Consider the following 26,625-nt stretch of genomic DNA (forward strand, 5'->3'; position numbering starts at 1 on the left):
AAATTTAAAAAAAAACTTCAAAACATTTTTAAGGAGAGTAGAGCAAGGAAAAGACAAAAAAGGTAGCATGAATAGCATCCCAGAAAGAGAGTGTTGTTCCATGTCAGCGGATTGGGGCTGTTCTCACCTCTGCCCCTTTACCAAGCTGAGGCCCTCAGTACCCATGGGATTTACCCCCAAGCATGAACAGAAAGTCTGGCCTCATGGTCTTCTTTGTAAACCTGAGCGTACAGCCATTCATCCCGCAGCCCCTGGAATCTTACCAAAGTGAATGGGGGTTGAGAGGAGGCAGGTTCCTTCTCTCAGGCACAGCCATAAAACCCACCCTTCTCCGATACCTGTTCTTCCACTAGCAATTTCCCTATCGTCGGGTCTTCCCAGATACTCCAGAGGCAACGTGGCCCCATGGTTCAAAGGGTGGCACCGAAGCCAAACTGTCCACACCACCTTATGGTTGGCAACCTTGAGCAACTTTCTTTACTTGTCTGTGCCTCAGTTTTTGTAAAATGATTGGCAACAATATACGCTTCAAAGGATCATTGTGAGATGTAAATGAGTTTTAGTCCATGTGAAGTACTTAGTGGGATTCCTGGCACACAGTAAATTTTAGACAGTATTATGTGGCAACATGGGAGATCTCAAGTGGGAGAGCTCACAGAATAACTTCAATTATTTCTTGCATGTACCATGCAAGCCCCTCTTACTATAGGATCTCATATAATCCTCATACAACCCTAATGAATTTGGTCTTTTCTGAGGTGAGAGACTTTAAATTTGTATGAGCCTAATTGAAATGCATTCCCAAGAACGATAACCTACGGGGATTGAAAATCTCTGCTCTGTCCTGAGATATATTTGAGGAACCTGGAATCATGAGGGACACATAGAGTGCCGTTAGTATTTGCTGAGTGAACGAACAGACATCAAGCATGGGAAACAGTGTGTCTGTCTCCATAAAAGCACGGGTTTTAGAGTCAGGTAGGTCTGAGGTCTAAGGCTGGCTGCACCATTTACTAGAGGTACATGACCTCTGACAAGTTAATCCTTCTCTTCTTCCATTTCCTCACTTATAAAATGAAGATGAAAATAGCTATTGCTTTAGAGTTGCTGTGGGAACTAAAATATGATACTGGTGGACAGTGTCCAGCATAAAACTGAGCATATGTTAGGAGCTCAGTGAATGGTAGCTATTCTTGTGGCTGTGTATTCAGTATGTATGCACATAAATTAATAATGGGGGAAGCAACATAAAACACAGCAATCACGTTTATGTGTTTACTCGTCAAATACGTATTTGCCAAAATTAAAGACTAGCTTTGTTTTTGTTCTTGTCCCTCTGTTGTCTTCAGCATCACAGTACTTTAGTGCTAAAATGGAAGAGAAAACAAGAGTGGAAGGGGGGCCCATAGGCGAGGGGGCTGCAAAGAGGTAGAGGCTGAGGAAACCCTAGAAGGAAGTCAGGGAGAGAATAAAGTCCATTCCACAAGAAGAGGCAAGTCAGGTAGAAGGAAAGAAGGGCAGGGGAGCAAGTTGGTAGAGGAATCTCTCCTCTCTCCAATCCGCCCTCTCCCCTGCCGCCGGCTTGCTCTGTCTCCTGTTAATACCCCAGTATGTTTCTTCTACTTCTGTATTAAACTCCATGGAAGGAGTTGGAGCGTCTGGAGGTATCTCTGCTTCCTACAGGACAGAGTCCATATGAAGCACTCCATGATTTGGTTTATGCCCACCTAACCTGTCCAAACTGACTTCTTCCTTCTCCTTCATGTCCTGCAGTGGTGACAGACATATCAGTGATGTGTGCTGTGCCTTTACACACTTCTTAGCTTTGTGAATGAACTTCCTCCTTGAAGCCCTAGACACACTTAACGACCCAGTTCAAGTGTCTCCTGCTGCATAGAGTTTCCCCGTGTCCTGCCTGAGCAGATCGGATCACCCGGCCATCGTACCATCACAGGTCTGCACGCTTGCGTGTGTCTCATCATATTATGATCATTTGACTGCCTGAGGACAGTCACGAGAGGTGTTGTTCTCTGAGAACCACAAACACTAATTGTACAACGTTCACGGAAGAAGTGAATATAGGGCCCTTTAAAGTTGCTTTTACGGCACGGATCATCTCTGGGGTCACGTTTACAAAAATAATTCTTTTTGGTGGCCCACTGGCTGCTGGGTCCACAGTACAACTCCCTAACTATGCCACAGACCCTTAGCCCCTGTGGATGCCTTCCTTGGGAAGATTCAGCAGGAGATATTAACTGGCCTCAAGTCATGTTAAAAATGCTTTTTAAGGGGTGCCTGGGTGGCTCAGTCAGTTGAGCATCTGACTCCTGATTTTGACTCAGGTCGTGGTTCCAGGGTCATGGGATCGAGCCCTGTGTCGGTCAGGTTCCACGCGGAGTATAGAGCCTGCTTAGGATTTTCTCTCTCTCTCCTTCTGCCCCTCTTCCCCACTTGCACACTCTCTCTCTCTTTCTTTCTAAAAGGAAATAATTACAATAAATAAAAAATTAAAATGCTTTATAAATGCAGAGATAATAACTCAGTAAAACAGTGCCACTGTCCCACTGTAATTATTTCTGTGATGCACCGTTTGCTCTTAATTGCAAAGATCTGCATGTCTTGGTTTAACGCGTGGCACTCTTTTGTTTATTTGGCCTAATTATTAAAACCATATCCTAACGGTTGTCAGGGCTAATGTTAGGACTGGGTGAGTCCCACATTCAGTACTGACCTCATGAAGAGTTTTGGAAGTGCCTGGAACATACTGGCACTCGATAAATACTGGTTCCATCTGAGTCTGAGTTTCTGACCCTGGGTCCCATTTCTAACCTGATTCTGAGATGCCTGTGTAGACCAGCCGGAACAGGTACCTGATACCACAGCAGAGAGGGGCCATCAAAACCACTCTGGCAGTTTCCAGAGAAATTCTGTGCCATTATTGTACAAGCATTGCCACACTAAATGTGGCGCCCGGGCCCTCGAGAGCGGGAGGCTCGGTCTGACATGTGGAGAAGTGGTCAAGACGGGCAGTTCCCTATCATTCCAAACACTGAAATATCTCTACTGTGAAGCAAGTGAGGGAGGATGGCACATTTTGAGCTGACCCATTAGTAAAATCAGCAAAGACCATTTCTGGCGGCAGGATAAAACTCGGCAGGTTTTCCGAGTTAAAAATTTAGGTGTTTTAGAGCCTGTATCGGCTTTGTTTCCATGGTGCCTGGGATGTCATTGCAGATCCTCCCCTCCTCCCCACCCCCACCCTCACCCTCCCACCCCCCCCTCAGCCCCCGCTGATTCTGGATTTACAGTCGCCCCAAGGGAAGACCCACCCAGTTCTGTGCAAGTCCCCACCCAGCTCTGCTTCTCCCTGAATTCATCAAACATTTGACTTATTTGGAGAGCCCAGAAGCTTTGCAAAGTTCGGATCAGTCAGCATTTTGTGATTTTTGCCAGACCCCTAATGTCACCTTTTCTTATGTTTTAGATCACATTTTGCGAATACAGTGGGCTTTACTTCAAACTTGGAAATCCCTTCTTGCTTTATGGAAGAATAAGATTTCTCTCTTTTAATAGCACCTTTTATTCTATATAAGTGGGGGGGGGGTGGAAAGCAAGCAAACAAAATATTGAAGTTACAGAGGCGCCTTGGGTGGCTCAGTCGGTTAAGCGTCCGACTCTTGATTTCGACCTAGGTCATGATCTCACAGTTCGTGAGATCGAGCCCCGTGCAGGGCTGTGTGCAGTAACAGCGAGGAGGCTGCTTGGGATTCTCTCTCTCTCTCTCTCTCTCTCTCTCTCAATAAATAGATAAGTAACACATATAAAAAATATTCAAGTTACAATATGGAGTGTACAACTTCCTGTATCCTAGATCAGTTTTCTAGTTGAAGAGTTTTATTTATGATATACCTATAAATTGTTAGGACACCAAAGGGACTCTCCCTTGCCCTGTCCTGCTAGGAAAGTCTGGTCATTTCTCTAGCCCTGCCTGCAGCCTGGATCGCCCCGATAATGCAGGTGCATGATGACACCCGTGCACACACATACAACCATCCTTCAACTTTTTATTTGTGGTCAAAAGTGGTCACAGGGATATAAGAAACTCTAGATATGCTGACAAACATGAAGGCGAGAACCACCGTGAGCTCTACTCTGCATCCAATAAACCAGACACCCTGGAAGCAAGGCCCAGCAATCTCATTTCTAACAAGCTCACCAGGTGATGTGATGTACACATTACTTTGAGAACACTCCCAGAGGTCTGCCTGTGTCCTGCAGATGCACACAGGCAGACATGGGATTGCCAGCTCTCTTATTACCAGCTGAGCAGGGAATGGTCTGGTAGCTCACATTCAAAGGCTGATTTTGCCCCCAAGGAGGAAACAGTTTTTGTCTGATGTTCACATGGTATGGGAGCCGTACTGTCCTATTAAAAAATATTTTGGAGATGGGCACTTGGGTGGCTCAGTCGGTTAAGCATCTGACTTTGGCTCAGGTCATGAGCTCATGGTTCATGAGTTTGAGCCCTGCATCGGTCTCTGTGCTGACAGCTCAGAGCCTGGAGCTTGCTTCGGATTCTGTGTCTCCCTCTCTCTCTGCCCCTCCCCCGCTCGTTCTCTGTCTCTGTCTCTGTCTCTCTCTCTCTCTCAAAAACAAACATTAAAAATTTTTAATTAAAAAAAAAATATATATATATATGCATATTGGAGAGAAGGGGAAAGACCAAAGATATGACAGTTGAACATACTCTTCAGATCTTGTCTATTGTTTTTTGTATTGTATTTTGTATCGTACACTCATATGGCAATTCTAGATTCCAGAGCTCTAAAATAACCCTGAGCCGTTCCCTAATTCATTCATTCTGCTTGCCTGAATTCACGCCATCACACAGCATAGTTTACATCCTTCTATTTATTCCACAATAAAGTTTATTCTAAGACTTCCCTGGAGTTTGTAGGCTACTGATTGCCATCACAGACACTCAAAATGTCTATCCTGGTGGCACGTCCGGATACTTCTTGTGCATTGTAAGCCCATTTCCTTAATCCTGTTAAAACCCTTAGATTCCTCCATCAGTACCTCCACTTCCTACTCATCTTCTCTCCATTCTTCTGGCAAAAGAACATCTGTTCAGAAAGCAAATAAGTTAGCTCCAAAAGGGTACAGCTATGACGTATAGGTCATCTGTTCTGGTGCATCGAGAGTGTAGCTCTGATGATAGATAATTGACATGGTGCAGGGACCTGGTGTTAAGCAATATTGACTCGCATAGTGAAAAGGTAATTTCTTCTCCATTACCTTTCAATCCCTCTGATTTCCTCTAGAGAAGTCTCTGTTTCACGCTAGTGTGTCTTTAATGCCCATCCAATGCCGACTGACTTCCCTACTGAGCACATACAGAACAGGTCTCAGAATAAGAGCCATCAACCAGACCAACCTATCTAGCCAACATGTAATAATATCAATTAATTTCCATTGTACTTGTTTTTGTAATTATCTTCTATGTATGGAAAGTGATATTCTATTCATCAGAGTTTATAAGTCTCTTAAGTTTCCCTTTAAATACATGTAGTTTTTAATGTGAATTCGATAAGAAAATAATTTTTTTATTTAAAAATTTTTTTAATTTATTTTTATTTTTTAATTTTGTTGAAGCCCAAGTTAGTTAGCATATAGTGTAATAATGGTTTCAGGAGTAGAATTTAGTGATTCATCACGTACATGTAACACCCAGTACTCATCCCACAAGTGCCCTCCTTAATGCCCATCACCCATTTTTTTCCTAATTTATTATTTTTAATTTTTTTAATTTAATTTATTTTTTAATTTACCTCCAAGTTAGTTAGCATATAGTGCAATAATGATTTCAGGAGTAGATTCCTTAATGCCCCTTACCCATTTAGCCCATTGCCCCTCCCACAACTCCTCCAGTAACCCTCTGTTTGTTCTCCATATTTAAGAGTCTCTTATGTTTTGTCCCCTTCCTGTTTTTATATTAGTTTTGCTTCCCTTCCCTTATGTTCATCTGTTTTGTCTCTTAAGGTCCTCATACGAGTGAAGTCATATGATTTTTGTCTTTTTCTGACTGACTAATATCACTCAGCATAATACCCTCCAGTTCCATCCACATAGTTGCAAATGGCAAGCTTTCATTCTTTTTGATTGCTGAGTCATATTCCATTGTGTGTGTGTGTGTGTGTGTGTGTGTGTGTGTATACCACATCTTCTTTATCCATTCATCTGTTGATGGACGTTTGGGCTCTTTCCATACTTTGTCTATTGTTGATAGTGCTGCTATAAACATGGGGGTGCATGTGTCCCTTTGAAACAGCACAACCTGTATCCGTGGATAAATGCGTAGTAGTGCAATTGCTGGGTTGTAGGGTACTTCTATTTTTAGTTTCCTGAGGAACCTCCATACTGTTTTCCAGAGTGGCTGCACCAGCTTGCATTCCCAAAGAAAATATATTTTTTTAAAAAATCAGGTTGCATGTAACAGGGCTGCATTATGATTTTTTACTGTTTTATGCCCTAGGCACTTTGCATTTCTGGGTCCTTTCCAACATTTATTCAGATATATATACAGATATATATACACTTACATATTCAGATATATATACACTTACACATATAAATATATATTGTATGTTTTATATAGTGTACATATGTGTATATATGTATTTATATATTATATATATAACATTTTATGACTGTATTAGCATAAAAATGAATATAATCTTCAACTCTAAAAGTTCATTTTTTTCTTCTGATTGTAAAAGAAATTAAAACACTTCCATGGGCCTTGGACACTGTGTCTACTATGCCTAATGCCTCGGTGAGCCCTCATATGTGATATAGCAAAGCTTAAAATGCTAGCTCATCATGACTGAAGTTTGTGGTGCACTAGTTTAATGCAACCTTCTCATTTTACCCAAAAAAATATATACATACATATACTGAGCTTCACAAATGTACAAGAACCTGCTTGAAGTCTTACAGTGTGGTAAGACACAATCAGGATCCTCTCTGCAGGCTGACCTTTACCTTGGGGGGCTGGTCAGTTCATGGTGATAATCACCGTTCCATAAAGAGAACCCATCTGAACCCCATTTGAAAAAAACACAAGGGATGCAAAAACCCAAGATAGATTTAGACTTCCCTTTCTGGACACAATTTTCTGATCACAGTCTCATCAAAATTAGCAGCAATGGAAACTTGCGCTTGGGATAGGATAACTACTTACATAATAGAGCAGTGCTTTCCAGGATAGAGTTTATAGATCAGATCAAAGGTTTATTTCTTGTGCTGTCAACTCTTCATCTTACATAGTGCTTTACAAAAGCAAAAAAAAAAAAAAAAAGAAAGAAAGAAAGAAAGAAAGAAAGAAAAAAAAAAAAAAAGAAAGAAAGAAAGAAAGAAAGAAAGAAAGAAAGAAAGAAGAAAGAAAGAAAAAGAAGAAAGAAAGAAAAAGGAAGGAAGGAAGGAAGGGAGGGAGGAAGGAGTCAAATCTCAGCAACTCAGCTGCGGGCAATTGTTCTGTTGACAATGCACTATAGAAAAACAGTCCAATACAATTCTTAAGAGCCACTACTGGCAACCAGACTTTATCTCTTTCTTTGTTTATCCAGTGTGTGTCTATACCTGAGAAAACTTTAAAAGGTATTTGTTCTTGAGAAATAGAAACAGATCATTCCTGAGAATACTCTTTTTTTTTTTTTTTTCAGTTGTCAAATGATCCTTTATTGAAATATTTTCCTTTGTACTTCTTAAGTAGCTGGGCATTCCACTGTACCACTGTTAGTATCATCTATGATGTCATGAAAATGATGGTCATCAGCACTGCATCCCACACACTGAGAAGTCCCCAGGTTCTCTTTACTGGCTCTAGAGAGCTCTCTGACTATAAAGATCGGTACTGCATCTGTCAGGCAATGTTGGCCATCTCATCAAAGTGATACTTCCACTGTGCTTGATGGGCTTTTGCTTCTGTCTCTGGTTCCTGGGGGCCTTTGACACTGGGGGGAGAGGCAGAAGGTACTACTTAATCTGGGTCTGTCTATTCAGTATGGTCAGTTTCACTGTCATTCTTAGACCCTTCCAGTCACCTGTTGCCTTGGGATGTCATCATCCCATCATTGCCTTTTTGGGTGACAGACCCAGGGTCCAGTCTTGGCAGCTGGGGCAGACGTGGCATCGACTTCCCGGCTCATGCACTTAAGGTCTGTGACTTTGATCCCATTGGGGTGGAGTTTCGGAGACGTGGTGGAGGCAGTAGGTACCAGATCAACCCAGAGTGGGATAACCAAGAAAGTTGCACCTTGACCTCTTCTAGGCCAAAAGACGAAAGAGCTGCCTCCAGCCATCTTTATCATCACACCACTGAAAATTCCTGACTTTATGCCAGCTGGTTTTATTATTATTATTCAGAATGCTTATATACCACAGGAAAGAATACATTTGGCAAAATATATTCCTTATAGTGAAGACCTCTTTATTTTGGAGCTCAACTAAAAAAGAGTTCTGGCCAGTTGAATTGCAACATAAGTGATCTTCAATCATGCACTCCCACAGGTTTATTGAGTCAAAGATTACGTAACTATATCTTTTAAAAATATAATTCTAATATAGAAAATGGAGCCTAGGATTTGGAGACAGGACTGGTCTTGAACCTTTTCTCCAGCTCTGTGATCTTGGGCAAGAGAATTACCTTTTCTGAGTCTTTGTTACCTCATCTGCAAAATGAAGTTAATAATACCCATTTAAGATGTTGTGTCAAAGATTAAATTATCTCTACAAATATTTATTGAGCACCTCCTATATGTCAAGCTCTTTCCTACAAATATCGTGGTGAACAAAACATAGGATTATCATTCTTGTACAGCAAGCGGTCTTGGATGGACTTGAATATTTGAATATTTCCTTCCTAGTTCTTAAGTCATTCAAGCAGAGTACTGCATGGAAGTGGATTAGAACTGGATTTCTTGTACCTGTAGTTCTAAAATAATTATCCCTCTGGCTGCCCCAGATTTTGGGTAACAATTGGGCTGCTAAAGGTTACTTAGAGATTCAGCAAGCCCATTTACAGATTTTTCCCATTTTTTTAGTTTATAAAACCTTACCAACCCGCAGAGCAACGTCTATATTTGCTAAAAATATTTTGTACTACTTTTACTTTTGTTAATATATACTGTTTAACAGTAAATATAATTTGCATTATAGACTTTTAGAGAGGGAGATATATATTCTTTAGTGCCTCAAAATTCTGAATAAGTTGTTACCCTGAGATTTGCCCCTGGCGCAATTGGCACAGGCACAGCTGGCCTCAGAAAGATCTTCTGTTATTGATGAAGATCTTTGATGGAAAAGATCATTGATGGAAAAAGTAGCTCCTTTTTAGCGGTGATGATGCCATTAATGAAGTGATCTAGAAAGATCTTCACTTTTCAAAGAGATTTTCTGACTGGCATCATCAGAGTACAGCCTAACCCTTCCAGGTGTGACATCTGATAATCAGCAAGTAGGCTAGGTAAAATAATGACAACCAGATAAGTAAGAATACTCAGATTAGTTATTTGAACTTATATAATATAGAAATGTGGATGATTTTATACTCAGTTTGGAACAATGGATGAAGAGGTAGAATTTAAACACTTTTTAATATTCACAAGTCAAAAATAATATATTGTCGCCATTCTATAACCCACACAGGCCATCCGAGTCAGCAATATCTTCGGTGTAAATGTTTGATTTGCAGGGATTTTTTTTTTTTCTGTGTGAGATTTGACAAGACTTGGCCTTGTTATTAGCTATACATTTGAATTTTATACATGAATGCACCATTGTAAAACTAGTTTTGGTGTTTCAAATCAGTGAAACTTCAGGCCAATGTCATCTGAGGTGACTGGATTATAGTGAAAAAAAAAAACAATAAAATAGATCTTTAAAATACATACTGTCTCTGTATCAACACACATGTACATTTTGCATGGTTCCCTTCAGTGCTAATTATACTGTTTTAAAACAACAATAGAGAAGCAGAGAGTAAAAAAATATAAAGTTACCCAACTGTGGAATCACCCACCCGACATTCTAGGAATACTATTCTCTAATTACTAATATATTGTCAGTCAAAACAGTTACCTAGAGGAGGACACTTAAAGCAAAGAATTTCTACTATCAGTATTTCTTTTAAAATCCTGTATTTCTGGGGCGCCTGCTCAGTCGGTTAAGCGGCCGACTTCGGCTCAGATCACGATCTCGCGGTCCGTGAGTTCGAGCCCCGCGTCGGGCTCTGTGCTGACAGCTCAGAGCCTGGAGCCTGTTTCCGATTCTGTGTCTCCCTCTCTCTCTGCCCCTCCCCTGTTCATGCTCTGTCTCTCTCTGTCTCAAAAATAAATAAACGTTAAAAAAAAATTAAAATCCTGTATTTCTGTTTTCTCTATAAATATAAACAATATGTTGCTTCAAAGATGTTCACTTTGATATCACCACCATGTCTTTTCCTGCCACCTGGTTCCATTTTGCCATGACACTTATTAAATTTTGAAAATTATAACATTCAATTTCCTGCATTTTCTTTGAATATGCAAACAATACAGCAAGAGAGGAGCAAAGATTCTTTCATGGCCCTTAGGAGGTACTAAACAGAATTCAAACTTACTGGTGGTTCAGTTCTCAGTTCTGCCATCTTCTTACTCGAGAAACTCCCGTTTTGAAAGGCAAATCTATACCCTAACCCAATTTTACCTAAGATCTTTGTCCCTTATACCTGGCTATCAAATTTCAATACCAAGACAAGCGGATTTTCCTTTCTTGTCACCAAATTTCATCCACATCTTGGCCCACTAAACTGAGCATCCGAGTGGCCACTGCATCCAAACAACAAATGGGAAGGTCCTACCAAGCTTCTTTGGCGTCTGACTTCAAACATCATATCTAAATACATGTACTGCTGTTACAAACCAGTACATCCTTTCTGGAAGCTAATTTGGCTTCGTTTCCTAACCTGCTGCTGGTACACACATAATTTGGCATTATGTATCAACAGTCCTAAAATCTTCATAGACTTTAACCATAAGAAAATAATTTAACATTCAGACGTTCAGACAAAGAATTCTACAAAAGATATTCATCATGACATTTTTCATAAATGAAAAATTGAAGATCTTATACTACTTAATGTCCAAGAACAGGAATTGGTCAAATAAATTTTAGTATATCCACAAAATGGAGTTTTAAGCAGCTATGGTCAAGGTTGATATTCTAGGAGGATTTCTAAAGTGGCATATCAAAAATTCTCATGCTACAGTCCAAAACAAGATTGTGTGCACAGTACAATGTTAACTATGTATAAATAATATGAACAAGGAGAGGGCAAAAAAGGACATCTACCAAAATACTAAAGTAGTTATTTTTATTCCTTTCTTATGTTCTAATACATCCTTCAATATTATTGAAATTTCCTATAACAATCGTAATAAAATAAAATTTTAAAAATTCAAACACAGGAGAAAAATGCCAATGGAGTGATCAATGCACCACTTGCTTTCCCGTCCCTCCTACCTCTTAGGTGAGCCATACCCAGCTGCTGTCTGCTGTGGTGCTTTTGCTAGGAATTTGCACTATCCATTCTCCTACTAGAGACAAAACAACTATTGAGGGGCGATGATAAGAATCTGTGTCACCTGTTCTCTGTTCTTTTTCAGCACACAACAGTTTTGCCCTTTATATTAATCGAGATGAGGACATCACACCATGCGTATCCCAGCAGGAACAGCGGACTCGCCGCCATATGTACCTTCTCTGTTGGCTATATATTATGGTAAGGACAGTGCCTGCTGGGCTTTCGTATTGTATTAGATTTTGCACTGCTAAATTTGGGCACATATTTCATTATGGATATAATCACTAACAGATTCACACTGCGTGCCTCATTTGGTCCAGGACCTGGGCTTTGTCTCATTTCCCCAGATGCTTATATTTTTAGAAAGTATATGCCAAACCTCACACAACAGGAATTTGTTGAACAATCCCATGTAAGCAATGGTTCTTCCAAGGCTACATTTTTCAACTCTTTTTCAAACTAAATGTTTTTCTTGGACAGCGATTTTATTGCTTAAGGGCTTTTTGCTTGGGATTTTTTTTGTTGTTGCTGTTGTTGGTGAGCAAATGCAAATGAGAACAGAAGAAATGGCCTCTTTAGAGGAGTGACCTTAAACTTCAGAGGAAACGAGGGAAAATGGACATTTTCCTGAGTCAGTTTAGAACCTGTCTTGCAATTAGTGATTATACATAGCATGCATTGAAGGGTTTTTTTTTTTTTCAAATTGGGATAAATAAATCACAAGAAATCTCCACTTGGCCTCTGGGGCACGAATAGGTCCCAAGTGGGTGGTGCCACATTAATCTGATAACAGTACAGTTGCCTGTTAAGTTTACTTCACATTAATTTCAGTTCTTATCATGTTTTAATGTTTCAAAATTATTCCTTTTAAGACAGAGAATTTCTCACTTCTCTTTCGAATTCCAAGTCCTCTTTGATATATTAGTGTACACAGAAGAGGTCCCTCCTGCCAGCATTTCTGCCTCTTGGGACTCTCTTCCTGAGTTCTGGGTCACCATCCTCTCCTTTAAGCCTGAAGGACTGAACAAGTTCTCCCAAACACCCCAGAACTGTACTTAATCCCTCCAAAATCCCTGAGCGCTTTGGGAGGCCCAGGCAACCATGGAGCGCTTTGCTCCAGCCAACTCAGAAATACAAAATAAAGGCCAGTACAGTGCTTCACATACTTTGCACGAATGACCACATAACGCCCCAGATCTGACCAGAAGGGGAATTTGTTTCTAGGAAGTCCTACCTGGTGGCTGGATCTAAGGGGACATCCAGACAACAGACCCCAGGACAAACATGCAATAACATTCACTCCATCTGCCATTTCATTGACTAGTCAAAGACTGGGGAATGTTTGTTTTCCTAGTCACTTCCTAGATCTTTTGTTTCCACCCAAAGTGTTAAGTATTGATTTTCTCTGACAGAAAAGGTCCAGATGATCAGGGCTCACAGGTGAAGTGTGACTGAAATTATGTCTTAACACTAAATATATGTACTTTATATGTATTAACTTGATATTTAAATGACTCTTATCTTTCAGAAGAGTCATGTAGGGAAGCATGAATTATTCTAAGGATACATTCATTTAAAAATCAAAAATCATTAAGAATCAAAAACCCCCTTAGTCTTCCCAAATATAATCTCATTACGGTGTACTCATATATGCTTACCTCTGGGAAGGGAAGATTTTTATTCTGAGATCTCTGAATGTATTTCTGTGAATTCATTTGTATGCAATTAAATTATCTGAATCTGGGAGCACCTGGGTGGCTCAGTCGGTTGAGTGTCCAACTTTGGTTCAGGTCATGATCTCACAGTTTGCGGGTTCCAGCCCAACATGGGGCTCTGTGCTCACAGCTCAGAACCTGGAGCCTACTTCAGGTTCTATGTCTCCCTCTCTCTCTGCCCCTCCCCCACTCATGCTCTGTCTCTCAAAAATGAATAAATGTTAGCAAAGTTTCTTTTTAATTATCTGAATCTTATAGAGCCCCAGAGGTTTCGGGAAATATATACTTTCCAATGGCTTTTCTTCCACTGTGGGCACATTCAGTGCACGTTTCAAAGAGACACATGGGAAATACCACATACCCTTCATTATAGACCCCCAAGATCCCTCATTAAAATGAAGCATTACTCACGCTCTTCATGCCAAGCGACGCTTGCCAGCTCTGTGTACTCCCTACGTAAACCAGTACTTGTTTGGACATGTATTTGCATTAACCAGCAAATTCCCTAAGATATGTTCTGAGAGAGCTTTCAAAGTAGACTTTTTCCTTTGGTCTTCTGCCCTCGGTATTCAGAGCTATGCCAAGTGCTAAACAATGCCCCTAACATCATGTCATAGGATATAAATCCAAGGATTTTCACTGTTATCAAAAAGGTACTGGTTTTTGCTTCCTACCAGACTATCCCACAAGCCGCCGTACCAGTGACACAATAGTAGAAGGTTCAGGATACAAAATCTTTTGATAGCATACCAGGATTGTGACTGTACATTCCAGAACCTCGTGCCAAAATGGAAGAAAGCATTCCTCTTATCATGTGCTAATTATAAAACACATAGATCTCCCCTGCAGTCGTCTGCACGGTAGAGCTGAACCTGGACCTCTGCGGCTGCTGGCCAGGCTGTCCGTGCTCTGCTCTGATTCTCGCTTGCTGTCCATTCTCACACGTCTCCCTCCCCCATGTGAACTTGTTCCATTCCTAGATTTGGATAGCCAAAGGAGAGAAAGCAAGGGATATGGGAGCTTTCCCTCAGAGACTGGAGCCCACTGAGCTGCCACCCTGAGTGGCTCCATTTCCCAGCCTCCCTCAGTCCTCCTAAGCTGAGCATCAGAAGTCATCCTGGACTCCTTCCCTGTCTTCTTCTGCCCCCACCATACTTCTCTCCACTTACCCAGGTGCCTAGGACACAAGCATCTCCCTATACACTTATGGTGGGCTGTTAACTCCTTCTCTGCACACCTCCCCTCCATCATCGTCCCCCCACACATTCTCTGCACCCTAGTTGGGGGATTTCCCCTAAAAAATGAGATGACCCATATTAGCTTATGCAGAATACAACACAGAAGTCTTCTTGGTTTCTAATGCAACAGTAATTGTCAGCAAGTGTAATGACTACCATTCTTTTGACTTCGGTACCAAGTGCTTTTCAAATATTATGTTATTTAGTTCCTCAAATAACCTTTTGAGATAGGTATTCTCTGGCCTATTACACAGATAAGGAAACTAATCTTAGTTTAGAGATTATATGAGCTTAGAAAGTATATGATTCGCCCAAGGAAAAGCCACTTATTCTTATTGTTGCCAGAGCTGGAGTGTGGCTGCAGTCTGTACAGTTCACCATGCTCTCCACTGCCTTCTTCTGGATGAAGAGTGCGTCTGTGGGTGAACAGATTAAGTGCATGTTATAGTTTTGGTTTTGTCTCGAAGCAATATATCGGAAGCAGCATGTCTAATAGTTAAGGCCACTTCCTAGGTTAGAATTCTGAGCCCTTCACTTTATTTCTGAGCTCTCACATACTCAGATATAAAATAGGGTTAAGGACCTCACGGGGCAGTTGTGAGGACTGAGTTACATGTAGAAGCCATGGAACAATGCCTGGTACACAGTAAAAAATTTCTATATTTTCTATTATTGTTGGTAGTAGTAGTGGTGGTGTTAATATTAGTATTTCTATATTTGCTATTCTGAGAACAGTAAATAGTAGCAGAGCACATAGTGTTTTCTTATCAAGGGTTTGAGACTTTTAGTTACAATGCTATAAGCCCTTTCTTTTCCTTTTACTCTTTCTCGCTCACTCATACACTCTTCACTTTAAAAAACCAAAATAGCCCTAACATATATGAAAATATCTTTTTTTTTTGCTTTTTAAGTTTAGAAGGACTATAAGGAAATCTTAACGGGGGACTGAGTAAAACAGAGAGCTTTAAGATCATGGAATATTGACTGTGGTCACCCTCTAGTTAACAAATTCTGTAAGAGAAGACATCCTTACTCCACCTGATGCAGGACTCCTGGTACCAGTCTTTTCCTTGGCTGTGGCCCCACACCACCTCACATCTTTGTCTCCCTGGAGTACTGGTGCTGCTCACTGCTGTGCTTTAAAATCTGAAGGACATAGGAAGAGGAAACTACCCAAAATCTAGGAAATGTATATCCCAACGTTTCAGCAAGGGGTCTTCTTTGGCCTGAGAAGGCTTCTTCCAGCCCCTGTCCATTCCCCCCTCCCATCGTGGTTCTCATTCAGTAGAGTCCACATGAGATCTCAGCGCCCATGCATAACACATGTTAACACTAAATTCAAGGCATAGTCAGGAGCAAGGAGGCATCACAGAAGGAGAGAAAATAAGTCCTAGGAGTTTCTTCTTATGGGTAGACATTTCTTATCACTACGGTGAACTTATTTAAAGCAGAACAAAGATTTCTGTTGTCTCTGGGCTCTACTGGTTTTTGATAAATTTCATATTCCAAATCTCATTACCCCAGATGGGTCCATTGTGCAGTTCTCAAAACAGAAAATAAAACAAAGTAAAATCTTTCTTTTATGATATAATCTTAAGCTGCCCTAAATCAGAGTTCTATCTCCACCAAACTGATATCCCTCAGCTATGCAACTGCAGATTATTTTTTGTTTTCTTATTGAAACTTTTCTTTATTTCCTCAAGTAAGTGCTGGAGACAAATGTTTTTTACTTTTTATTGTTTGTTTGTTTGTTTATTTAGAGAGGGAGGGAGGGACAGAGGAAGAAAGAGACAGCATCTTAAGCAGGCTCCAACTTGGCATAGAATCCAGTGCAGGGCTCAATCCCATGATCCTGGGATCATGACCTGAGCCAAAATCAAGAGTTGAATGCTCAACTGACAGAGCCCCTCCCAGGTACCACAACAAGCATTGCTTTTTAAAACAGAGGGAAAAAATACTAAAAATAAGAGTGTACTCAAATTGGAGGGGCGTCTGGGTGTCTCAGTTAAGCGTCTGACTTTGGCTCAGGTCATGATCTTGGGGTTTGTGGGTTCAGGCCCCACATCGGGCTCTGTGCTGACACCTCAGAGCCTGGAGCCTGCTTGGGACTCTGTGTCTCCCTCTCTCTCTCTGCCCCTCCCCCACTAGTGTTCTGTCTCTCTCCCTCTCTCTCAAAAATAAACATTAAAAATTTTTTTAAATAAAAAATAAGAGTCTTAAAAATAATTTTTAGCCATGAATGAGTGAAATTTTATGGTTCGTGAGTTTAAGCCCCACCCTAGGCTATGCTCTGACAGTGCAGAGCCTGGTTGGCATTCTCTCTCTCTCTCTCTCTGTCCCTCCCCCCCTCATTCTCTCTCTCATTCTCTCTCTCTCTCTCAAAATAAATAAATAAACTTTAAAAGATAATTTCTACAAAAATAGTTAAAAATTTTTAATTTAATTTAAAAAATTTTAAAGTGAAATTTTAGACCCCTACTAAAGTGAAATTTAAAGTTCCCCTACTTAATTGGATGCTTCTTCACCAATTAAGCCAATCTGGCCAACATGTAGTTGTTCTCTAACTAGCAGATGACGTTTTCCTCTGTTCAACTGGAACCTTTCGCTCCATCATAACTGCGTATCCTGATGACTTTTACATCTGTCATAATGTGTGGAAGTTTTCCTGATTTCCTGGCAGTAGAGTATGAGGAGTAAGAAAGAGTAAGGTGCTGAAAAAATAAGGTAGCAAGTACTTGGCATTCTGAAGAGAGGTGCCTTTCTTGGATCTTATGCTCTCATAAGCCCAAGCACTCTGTTCCCTTACGCATCACCAAAGCCATCCACATTCTTTGCTGTGCTCATCTTCCCCACCTTCCTTCCTCAACCTGGCTTGGGAGAAGGAGGGTGTCTTTACAGCCTCAAGTTTGGGGTCTAGAGGAGCCACCGGGGAAAGAAGTGCCTCCCCACACTCACCAAAGCCAAGTGTAAGAGGTTCTAAGAGAATCCCTGGTAAATACCAGGTGTGAGACAGGAATCTCACTTGGAAAGCAGACTTGTTAACTTTCCTTTGTCTCCTGCCTGAGCAAGGAAGAGCATTGGAGGGATATGGCAGGGTGGAGGGAGAGACAGCTATAGAGCTGTCTCTGTATAGCATATGACCTCATAGGTCATATCATTGCATGTGGCAAAGATGGGTGAGTTTCTTGTGGATCTGGTTTGACACTGAGAGAGGGCACTGGGCCCACCCAAGAAGGCCAGACCCTGGACAAGGGTTTCCAAGCAGCAAGAAACTGGAATATACTACCATGAATAGAAGCCAGTCTATCCCCCACATACAGAACTTGTGCAGTGGAGAAGCCCTTACAAACATGCATGAGTACCCCATGCAAAAGTGAGTATCTGACCATCAGCCTCACAGCATTTATGAGTAGGAAGTTGGTATTACCAGAGGGAAAAGGGAAACCACTTGCACAGCCATGAGCAGTGAAGTCAGCAGATGTTCATCCTCCTCCCACTTCCCCTCCAGATCCCCAGCTAACAAAGAAGCATTCCAGAACCAGGCTATGCCCTCCCATTCTACTTCAGGGTACTGGGGGAGGAGGCAGAGCCCCTTCTGCAAAAATGCAGAGCCCCTTCCCACTTATGGCTCCGGCAATAATCCTGGTGTGTCAGTGCAGGCAAAAGGCCAGTGTGTTGGAGCAAGGTGAGGGAAGAGTCACTGGAGACCCCTGGATTGGAGGGAGGATTATGTAGGCCTCGTAAGCCATGTAAGGACCGTGTCCTTAATTCAGACGGAAATTAAGAGTTACTGGAAGCTTTTGAACAGAAAACTGACATGATCTGAGACGCTTTTTAAAAATGTTTTTATGTTCATTCATTTTTGAAAGACAGAGAGAGACAGAGCACAAGCAGGGGTGGGGCAGAGAGAGAGGGGGACAGAGAATCCGAAGCAGGCTCCAGGCTCTGAGCTGTCAGCACAGAGCCCGATGCAGGGCTGGAACTCACGAACCGCGAGATCATGACCTGAGCCGAAGTTGGATGCTCAACCAACTGAGCCACCCAGATGCCCTGATCTGAGACATTTTTAAAGGATCACTTTGGCTACTATGTTAAGAATGGACTGGGGGCAAGGATGGAGCAGGAGAACGATTACGAGGCTGTAGAAGTAATCCCCTCTAGTAGGCGATGGCATGGCTTGGACCAAGTTAGTAGAAATGGCAGTGGGAGAACTAGAGGATTCTGGATATATTCTGAAGATAGAGCCAGTAGGATTTCCTACTTAATTTAGACCAAATCTAAATTAAATTCTGGGCTCAGCCCTTCAATACTTTTTTAACTTGATGTGATGTGCAGAATAATGGCCCCAGAAATGTCCACATCCTAATCTCCAGAATTTGTGAATATACCACCTCAACGTGAAAAAAAAAGATTTTGCAGATGTGATTACATTAAAGACCTTGAGGTGGGGAGATTATCCAAGTGGGCCCAAATCTGGTTTTCCTGCTGTGTTTAGAGAGGGGCAAGACTGTGGGAAAACAGTCAGATGGATATTATAGGAAAAAGACCCAAATAATCCTACCAGCTTTGAAGATAGAGGAAAGGGACCAGGATCCAAAGAATGTGGGCCACCTCTAGCAGCTAGAAGTCAAGGCAATGGATCCAGAAAGGGACACAGCCCTGCCGGCGTCTTGATTATGGCCTTGTGAGACCTGTGTTAAGACTGCTAACCTACAGAATTGTAAGATAAGCATGTGTTGCTTTAGCTACAAAGTTTGTAGTAATGTGTTATAGCAGCAGTAGAAAACTCACATACCTGGGCAAATCATTTAGTCTCTATGGGCCTCAGTTTCCCCATCTGAAAAAAAAGAGGGTGATGATACGTAGGCAGGATTGCTCTGAGAGTCGGAAAAATGCCTGCCATATAATTGGCCCTTAGTACAGTAGCCATTGTTGCTGTTCTATTTATACACTAAGAATACTCGGGGTAGGTGATGGGCATTGCAGAGGGCATCTTTTGGGATGAGCACTGGGTGTTGTATGGAAACTAATTTGACAATAAATTTCATATAATAAAAAAAAAAAGAATACTTGGACCCAAAATAGCCTAAACCCGGCCCCTTTCTGTATGTTTCTTCCTTCATTAACCTGTGGTGCCCATTCTGGGAGCTGGAAGTCCAGCTCCTTAAAGTCAAACCGTCTTTTGTTCAGTTTCCCTCTTCCCTTGCTTTGGGCAAATCACTTATCCTCTCTTAGCCTCCTTTTACCACCTTTAAAATGGGAGTAATGCCTGCACCACAGAATTGCTATAGGGATCAACAAGCACATGGGGCCCTCGGGAAATGATCACATCTTTCCTTCCTCCCACCACAAAAATCCAGAATGTCTGAGGAGTGTATGGGAAAGTCCTATTTCTTTCTCTCTCTCTTCCCCACCACCCTTTATTGTCATTGTATCCTCTGGTCTTCTTATGGAGTCTGGTCCTGCTTCATGGGTTTTGTGTCCCCTTACAACCTATTAAGAATGCTAAAGGGCTTTCTGAACATTTCTTATGGTTCGTACCATAAGTTGTTTCCCAAGCTCTGCTTTTCCCCTGAGAGTGGAGAATGTCATTGCTTTCCCATTATTCTGGTCTGCTTGTTTTTACAAACACGTTGTTGAGAGGAGTTTTTCTCTCGTCTTCTAAGGAGAAGTCTATCTGGACAATGGAGGCCTTGCCAACTGAGAGTAGGGCTTGCACTCGGCCCCTCGGAGTGCTCACTTGGGTGTTGAGTGAATCAGTTTCTTAGATCTGCATCTGGACAGAAGAGGCTTGTGTGTATAATTCATCTCGGTTCCCAGTATTTATTATTCTGAGTTTCGTCTTCTCCTACCCCCAACAGCTGGTTCTCAGACTTGCTGGGAGCACATAAAGAACTCGAATTCCCCATATGCTGTTAACCATGCCCCCTGCCCAAAAATCATTTTCTATGTGATTATGACCCTACCCATACTTCCCAGCACTGCAGCTATACCAACACAACTGTTTCTTTTCCCTGTAGTTTTCTGGAATCACCAGTTTGATGCCTCTTGTGTCCTCGAAATTACTTCGCAGTTTTACTTTGCATTTCTTCTACCAGCTCTGCCCCCCTCCCTCTACCCCACCTCACATTCCCCAGTCCTCTCTCAGAAAATGGCCCAACCTTGCCTTTCACAGAGACTGAATGCAAGAAAGGCATTTCTTCCCTCAGACTTCCTTACTGTACTCACTCTCTTCTTGCCTCCTGTGACAATAGGGGAAGAATTTCTACAACTTCCAACAGGTGACCATCCCTCTGTGCTCTGGCTCCTCCCCCCTCCAGCTCTTCATCCATCCTCATTTCATTCTCCTGCAACTTCAGTCCCACTGACAGGTCCTTCCTTTTTTTTTTTTTTTTTTTCTTTTTTTAATGTTTATTTTTGAGAGAGAGACAGAGCACAAGTGGGGGCGGGGGCAGAAAGAGAGGGAGCCACAGAATCTGAAGCAGGCTCTAGGCTCTGAGCTGTGAGCACAGAGCCCGACGTGGGGCTCAAACTCCCAAACTGTGAGATTGTGACTTAAGCTGAAGTCGGACACTTAACCCACTGAGCCACCCAGGCGCCCCCCGACAGGTCCTTCTAATGAATACTGGAACACTCTCCATCCGTGTCCTATCTTAAACATAAATTACCCTTCTGGGACCACCCCCTTTTACATCTAGCTACTGTACGGACTCCCTATTCACAGCCAAGCTTCTCTGAAGAGTTGTCTACAGTCTCTAGTCCTCTTTACACACTTAACAGCCAGGGCAGGCTAGCCACTAAGAAAATGGATTTGTGACCTGAATTGCCTGAGCTTGGATCCTGCTTCTACCATATGACTTTGGGCAAGACACTCAACCTCTCTGTGCCTTTGTTTCCTCACCTACAGAATGGTGTAATAAGAGTACCTGCCTCATAGGGCTGTTGTGGTGATTAAAGTAGGATTAATCTTTAGTGTCTGTAAAGCCAGAGGAGATTGTGTGCTTTTTATTTATTTTTCATTATTTATCACTTATCACTTATTATTTATTTATCATTATTAACCCACTCCAAAGGGAGTTAAGCTGCATTACTTTAGCAAAGCCTTGGTCGACGTCACCAGTGACTTCTATTTTGCTAAATTATTCGAGTGCTTCATAGACCTCTTCTCCGTTGATATTTCAGCAGTTCTGATACTCAGTTATGTCCCTTCTTGAGTTACTCTCTTCTCAGACTTGGATGATGTAACAGTCTCCCAGTTTTCCTTCCAGTTCTCAAAATGATCCCTCGCAGCATCGTCTGCAGGCTCCTCCCGCCGCTCCACCCAAACCCCAGTGCTGGAGTTCTTTGGAGCTCAGTGGTCGGTCTTCTTCTTTTATTTATTACCTTTCAAATTTTATTGTGATAAGAATACTCAACCTGAGATCTACCTTCTTAACCGAGGTCCTCTTCTTCTTACTCCCTACTGTCCCTAAGTAAACCCATCCACTCCGTGTTTGTGATTTCTTCCATCCAGGATCCCCAGCTCAGAACTCTCTTCTCATACCTACTCATAAGCTCCTCATGCTTGCAATTCCACACCAAGCTCATGCAGTACTCACTTTCCCAACTGCACCCCAAACCTGTGTTCCTTGGGCATTGCCCTCCACCCAAGTTTTTGTGCCAGAAATCTATGAGACACCCACAACCCAGCTTCTGAGGTCTTTTACAGATAGTCATTCAACAAGTTCTGGCTTCTAGGCCTCCAGGAAACTTCTAGAATCTTTGCACTTTGCTCCCTCTCCACTGTCAATACCATGGTCCCAGCTTCAGTCATCTCTCTCCTGAACCACTGCACAGAACTGGCATTCCCTGTCTACCCACAGGATCCTTGGGTGATCCTTTAAAAGCATACATGACGAGGGGCACCGGGGTGACTCAGTCAGTTGAGCGTCTGACTTCGGCTCAGGTCATGATCTCACAGTTCATGGATTTGAGACCCGCATCAGGCTCAGTGCTGACAATTCAGAGCCTGGAGCTTGCTTTGGATTCTGTGTCTTTCTCTCTCTCTCTCTCTCTCTCTCTCTCTCTCTTCCCCTCTCCCACTTGTGCTCTGTCTCTCTCTCTCTCAAAAATAAACATTAAAAATTTTTTTTATAAAAAAAGCACACATGACGAGGCACCTGGGTGGCTCAGTTGGTTAAGCATCTGACCTTTTTTTTTTTTTTTTAATTATTTTTAAGTTTTTGTAAATTTACATCCAAATTAGTTAGCATATAGTGCAATGATGATTTCAGGAGTAGATTCCTTAATGCCCCTTACCCATTTAGCCCACCCCCCTTCCACAACCCCTCCAGCAACCCTCTATTCTCCATATTTAAGGGTCTCTTATGGTTTGTTCCCCTCCCTGCTTTAATATAGCTTTTATTTTTGCTTCCCTTCCCTTATGTTATTCTGTTCTGTGTCTTCAAGTCCTCATATGAGTGAAGTCAGATGATATTTGTCTTTCTCTAATTTCACTTAGCATAATATCCTCTAGTTCCATCCAGTAGTTGTAATGGCAAGATTTTATTATTTTTTTAATTGCTGAGTAATACTCCATTGTATATATATACCATATCTTTTTTTATCCATTCATCCATCAGTGGACATTTGGGCTCTTTCCATACTTTGGCTATTGTCAATAGTGCTGCCATAAATATTGGGGTGCATGTGCCCCTTCGAAACAGCATACCTGTATCCCTTGGATAAATATCTAGTAGTGCAATTGCTGGGTCTTAGGGTAGTTCTATTTTCAATTTTTTGAGGAACCTCCATACTGTTCTCCAGAGTGGCTGCACCAGTTTGCATTCCCACCAGCAGTGCAAAAGAGATCCTCTTTCTCTGCATCCTCGCCAAGATCTGTTGTTGCCTGAGTTGTTAATGTTAGCCATTCTGACAGGTGTGAGGTGGCATCTTATTGTGGTTTTAATTTGTATTTCTCTGATGATAAGTGATGTTGAGCATTTCTTCATGTGTTGGTTGGCCATCTGGATGTCTTCTTTGGAGAAGTGTCTATTCATTTCTTTTCCTCATTTTTCACTGGATTATTTGTTTTTTGTGTGTTGAGTTTGGTAAGTTTTTTATAGATTTTGGATATTATCCCTTTATCGGATGTGTCATTTGCAAATATCTTCTCCCATTCCGTCGGTTGCCTTTTAGTTTTGCTAATTGTTTCCCTCGCTGTGCAGAAGCTTTTTATATTGATGAGGTCCCAGTAGTTCATTTTTGCTTTTGTTTCCCTTTCCTCTGGAGATGTGTTGAGTAAGAAGTTGCTGCGGCCAAGATCAAAGAGGTTTTTTCCTGCTTTCTCCTTGAGGATTTTGATGGCTTCCTGCCTAACATTTAGGTCTTTCATCCATTTTGAGTTTATTTTTGTGTCTGGTGTAAGAAAGTGGTCCAGGTTCATTTTTCTGCATGCCACTGTCCAGTTTTCCCAGCACCACTTGCAGAAGAGACTGTCTTTATTCCCCTGAATATTCTTTCCTGCTTTGTCAAAGATTAGTTGGCCATACGTTTGTGGGTCCATTTCTAGGTTCTCTATTCTGTTCCATTGATCTGAGTGTCTGTTTCTTGTGCCAGTACCATACTGTCTTGATGATTACAGCTTTGTAATACAGCTTGAAGTTCGGGATTGTGATGCCTCCTGCTTTGGTTTTCTTTTTCAAGATTGCTTTGGTTCTTCGGGGCCTTTTCTGGTTCCATAAGCATCTGACTCTTGATTTTGGCCCAGGTCATGATCTCGTGGTTCATGAGATCACGCCCTGCATCAGGCTCTGCACTGACAGTGTGGAGCCTGCTTGGCATTCTCTCTCTCTCTCTCTCTCTCTCTCTCTCTCTCTCTCTCAAAATAAATAAATAAACATTAAAATAAAAACACACATGACCATGTCACTCCCTTGTTCAGAAAGTATGGATGACTTCCCATTGCTTCTAGGAATAAATCCAAAGTTCCTTTTCATGGCTTAGGGGACCTGCATTATGTGACCCCACTGACCTCTCCCACCTCTTCCTCCTCCTCTGCCCTCTTCATTTGCTAGCTCCAGCCACACTGATAGTCAAGGGCAATCTAAGTTTCTTCTAAGTTAAAACTTTCACCTTCTCCATACCTCCACTCAACCCCCACAAGTCATGTCCCCACAATTATTCATCCTAAATCCTACTCATTTTGTAGGTCTCTGCTCAACTAGGTCTTAGGGAAGCCTTCTCTGATTCCCAAGACTTGGTTCAACTTCTCCATGCTACACACTGCTTTAGCGCCCTGCTCATTTCCATCTAAGGAGTTAAAAAACAGTTGTAGTTATGAGGTTATTTGGTTAATTTTTTTCAAAGTCTGCACCCCAGATCCCCTCCCTTCACTATCTAGAGCAAGAGATAGATCTGTAGTTGAACTGGTCTTAAGGAAAATAAAGAGAGCTTCCCTGTCTACAGTTTTCTCAGGGTTAATACAAACACACTTCCTTCAGACATCACATCAATCCAAATGTCAGGAAATATTCTTAAGATAGATTGTTTAATAAGAGAAATTGTGACAGTGTCTGAGTTTTAAATGCAAGCAGATAAAGTAGGGAAAATTTAAATTATATATATATATATATACACACACACACACCTACCTTACACTTAGCTCAGTGGTAGCTATATAAAGTGGTTTACAATATGCCTACCACCGATTTATCTAATACTGAATTTCAGCGTGGCTTTTCTCCCACCAGCCTGATTCATGTAAATAGCCAACTGACACTGATAGACTTGTAGAAAAAACCACACAGACTGCACTCCTTGCCAGAGTGACATCCTATATGGGAGGTAACCCAGTTCAGGCAATAAAAACATTTCAAGTAGAGGAAAGATTCATTTATTAGCCAAATTATAGCCTCTTCATTTCCTGGAGGTGAACCTTCTCAGTGTCTAAGAGACTATGGGAGCATTTTGAAGGTTCAGAACATATCCTCTGGTGGCGGCAGGAGGGGATGATGTGAACATCCTCACAGTGACCCTCAGCCCTGCCCCGTGTCACCTTCAGCAGACGATTTCCACAGCCTGCAATAACCAGGAGAAAAAAGAGTTCCCAGGCATGTGTTTCCCACAACACCCAACATCGCTGGTCTCCCCAGAGGCACAAAATAAAAATTGATTGAAAATAAACACTTCAGATGAGGAGATATCTGTACTAGATTTGAGTTTATGCCGCAAGAGTGAAAAGAAATTTACAGCCAAAATGACCTTTTGTTTGAGATCTAATGGAAATGGCAAGAGAAACTTGGTCTAAAATAACCATGAGAAACTTTGACCTTATACATATAAGTAGACCCATTTCCCTAGTAATTTTCAAAGAGAAAGAACTAGCTGGCTATTATTATCATATTTAATTCTTCCTTAATCTGAAAGGTCTACATCAATGTTGACTCAGGACAAGGTTCATTAACTCTCTCAAACAAGCGTTTATTGTGTCCCTGGCACGTGTCCAGCATTGTGCTAGGCGCAGAGGGTAAACAATATATTAAGCTTCAGCCCGACCCTCAAGGAACCGACGGTCTATTGAAGGATACAGAAAAATAAAAAAGCAATTACCCTACAGTTGATGAGGGCTGTTTATAACAGTGGAAATACAGGAGGCTCTGAAAGCTTAGAGGAACATTCCCTAACCCAGACTTACAGGGTCATGGGTTAGGCCTCTGAAAGAAGTGACATATAAGCTGGTCCTTGAGGGTAAGTGTTAGCCAGATGAAGGTCCAGTAAAAGTGGGATAAAAGTGCCCAAGGCAGAGAAAGGAGATGGTCTGGAAGCAAGAGAGGGAAAATCATCGTCAAAGAAGTCCAGTGCACTTGGAGCAGGCCACATATTGCCCTCCTCCAATCAGGACGAGCTAAATCCTATCTTTCGTCTTCCCACCAGAACTGCTTTAATTTCACCTCTGTACGACGTACTTCTTTGACCTGTTTTGCGCATGTTTCTTTGGTTGGTTGGTTGATTGGTTGGTCTGCCCATTCCCATGACACCAGGCTCTCTCTGGCACCCTCCTCCTCGTTCT

At 41.8% G+C, this 26,625-nt stretch overlaps 1 protein-coding gene across 3 annotated transcripts in view; it reads left to right on the forward strand.

The window, feature by feature from the left end:
- The window catches only part of AIG1 (androgen induced 1), a 246,788-nt gene that overhangs the window by 190,149 nt on the left and 30,014 nt on the right, over positions 1–26,625 (forward strand). For all 3 annotated transcript variants that reach the window (XM_049654474.1, XM_049654475.1, XM_049654476.1), the window contains exon 4: positions 11,706–11,821. In XM_049654474.1, coding sequence (XP_049510431.1) covers positions 11,706–11,821 — 116 coding nt within the window. The remainder of the gene's footprint in view (positions 1–11,705; positions 11,822–26,625) is intronic.

This window comes from Panthera uncia (assembly GCF_023721935.1).
Source record: "Panthera uncia isolate 11264 chromosome B2 unlocalized genomic scaffold, Puncia_PCG_1.0 HiC_scaffold_24, whole genome shotgun sequence".
Lineage (NCBI taxonomy): Eukaryota > Metazoa > Chordata > Mammalia > Carnivora > Felidae > Panthera > Panthera uncia.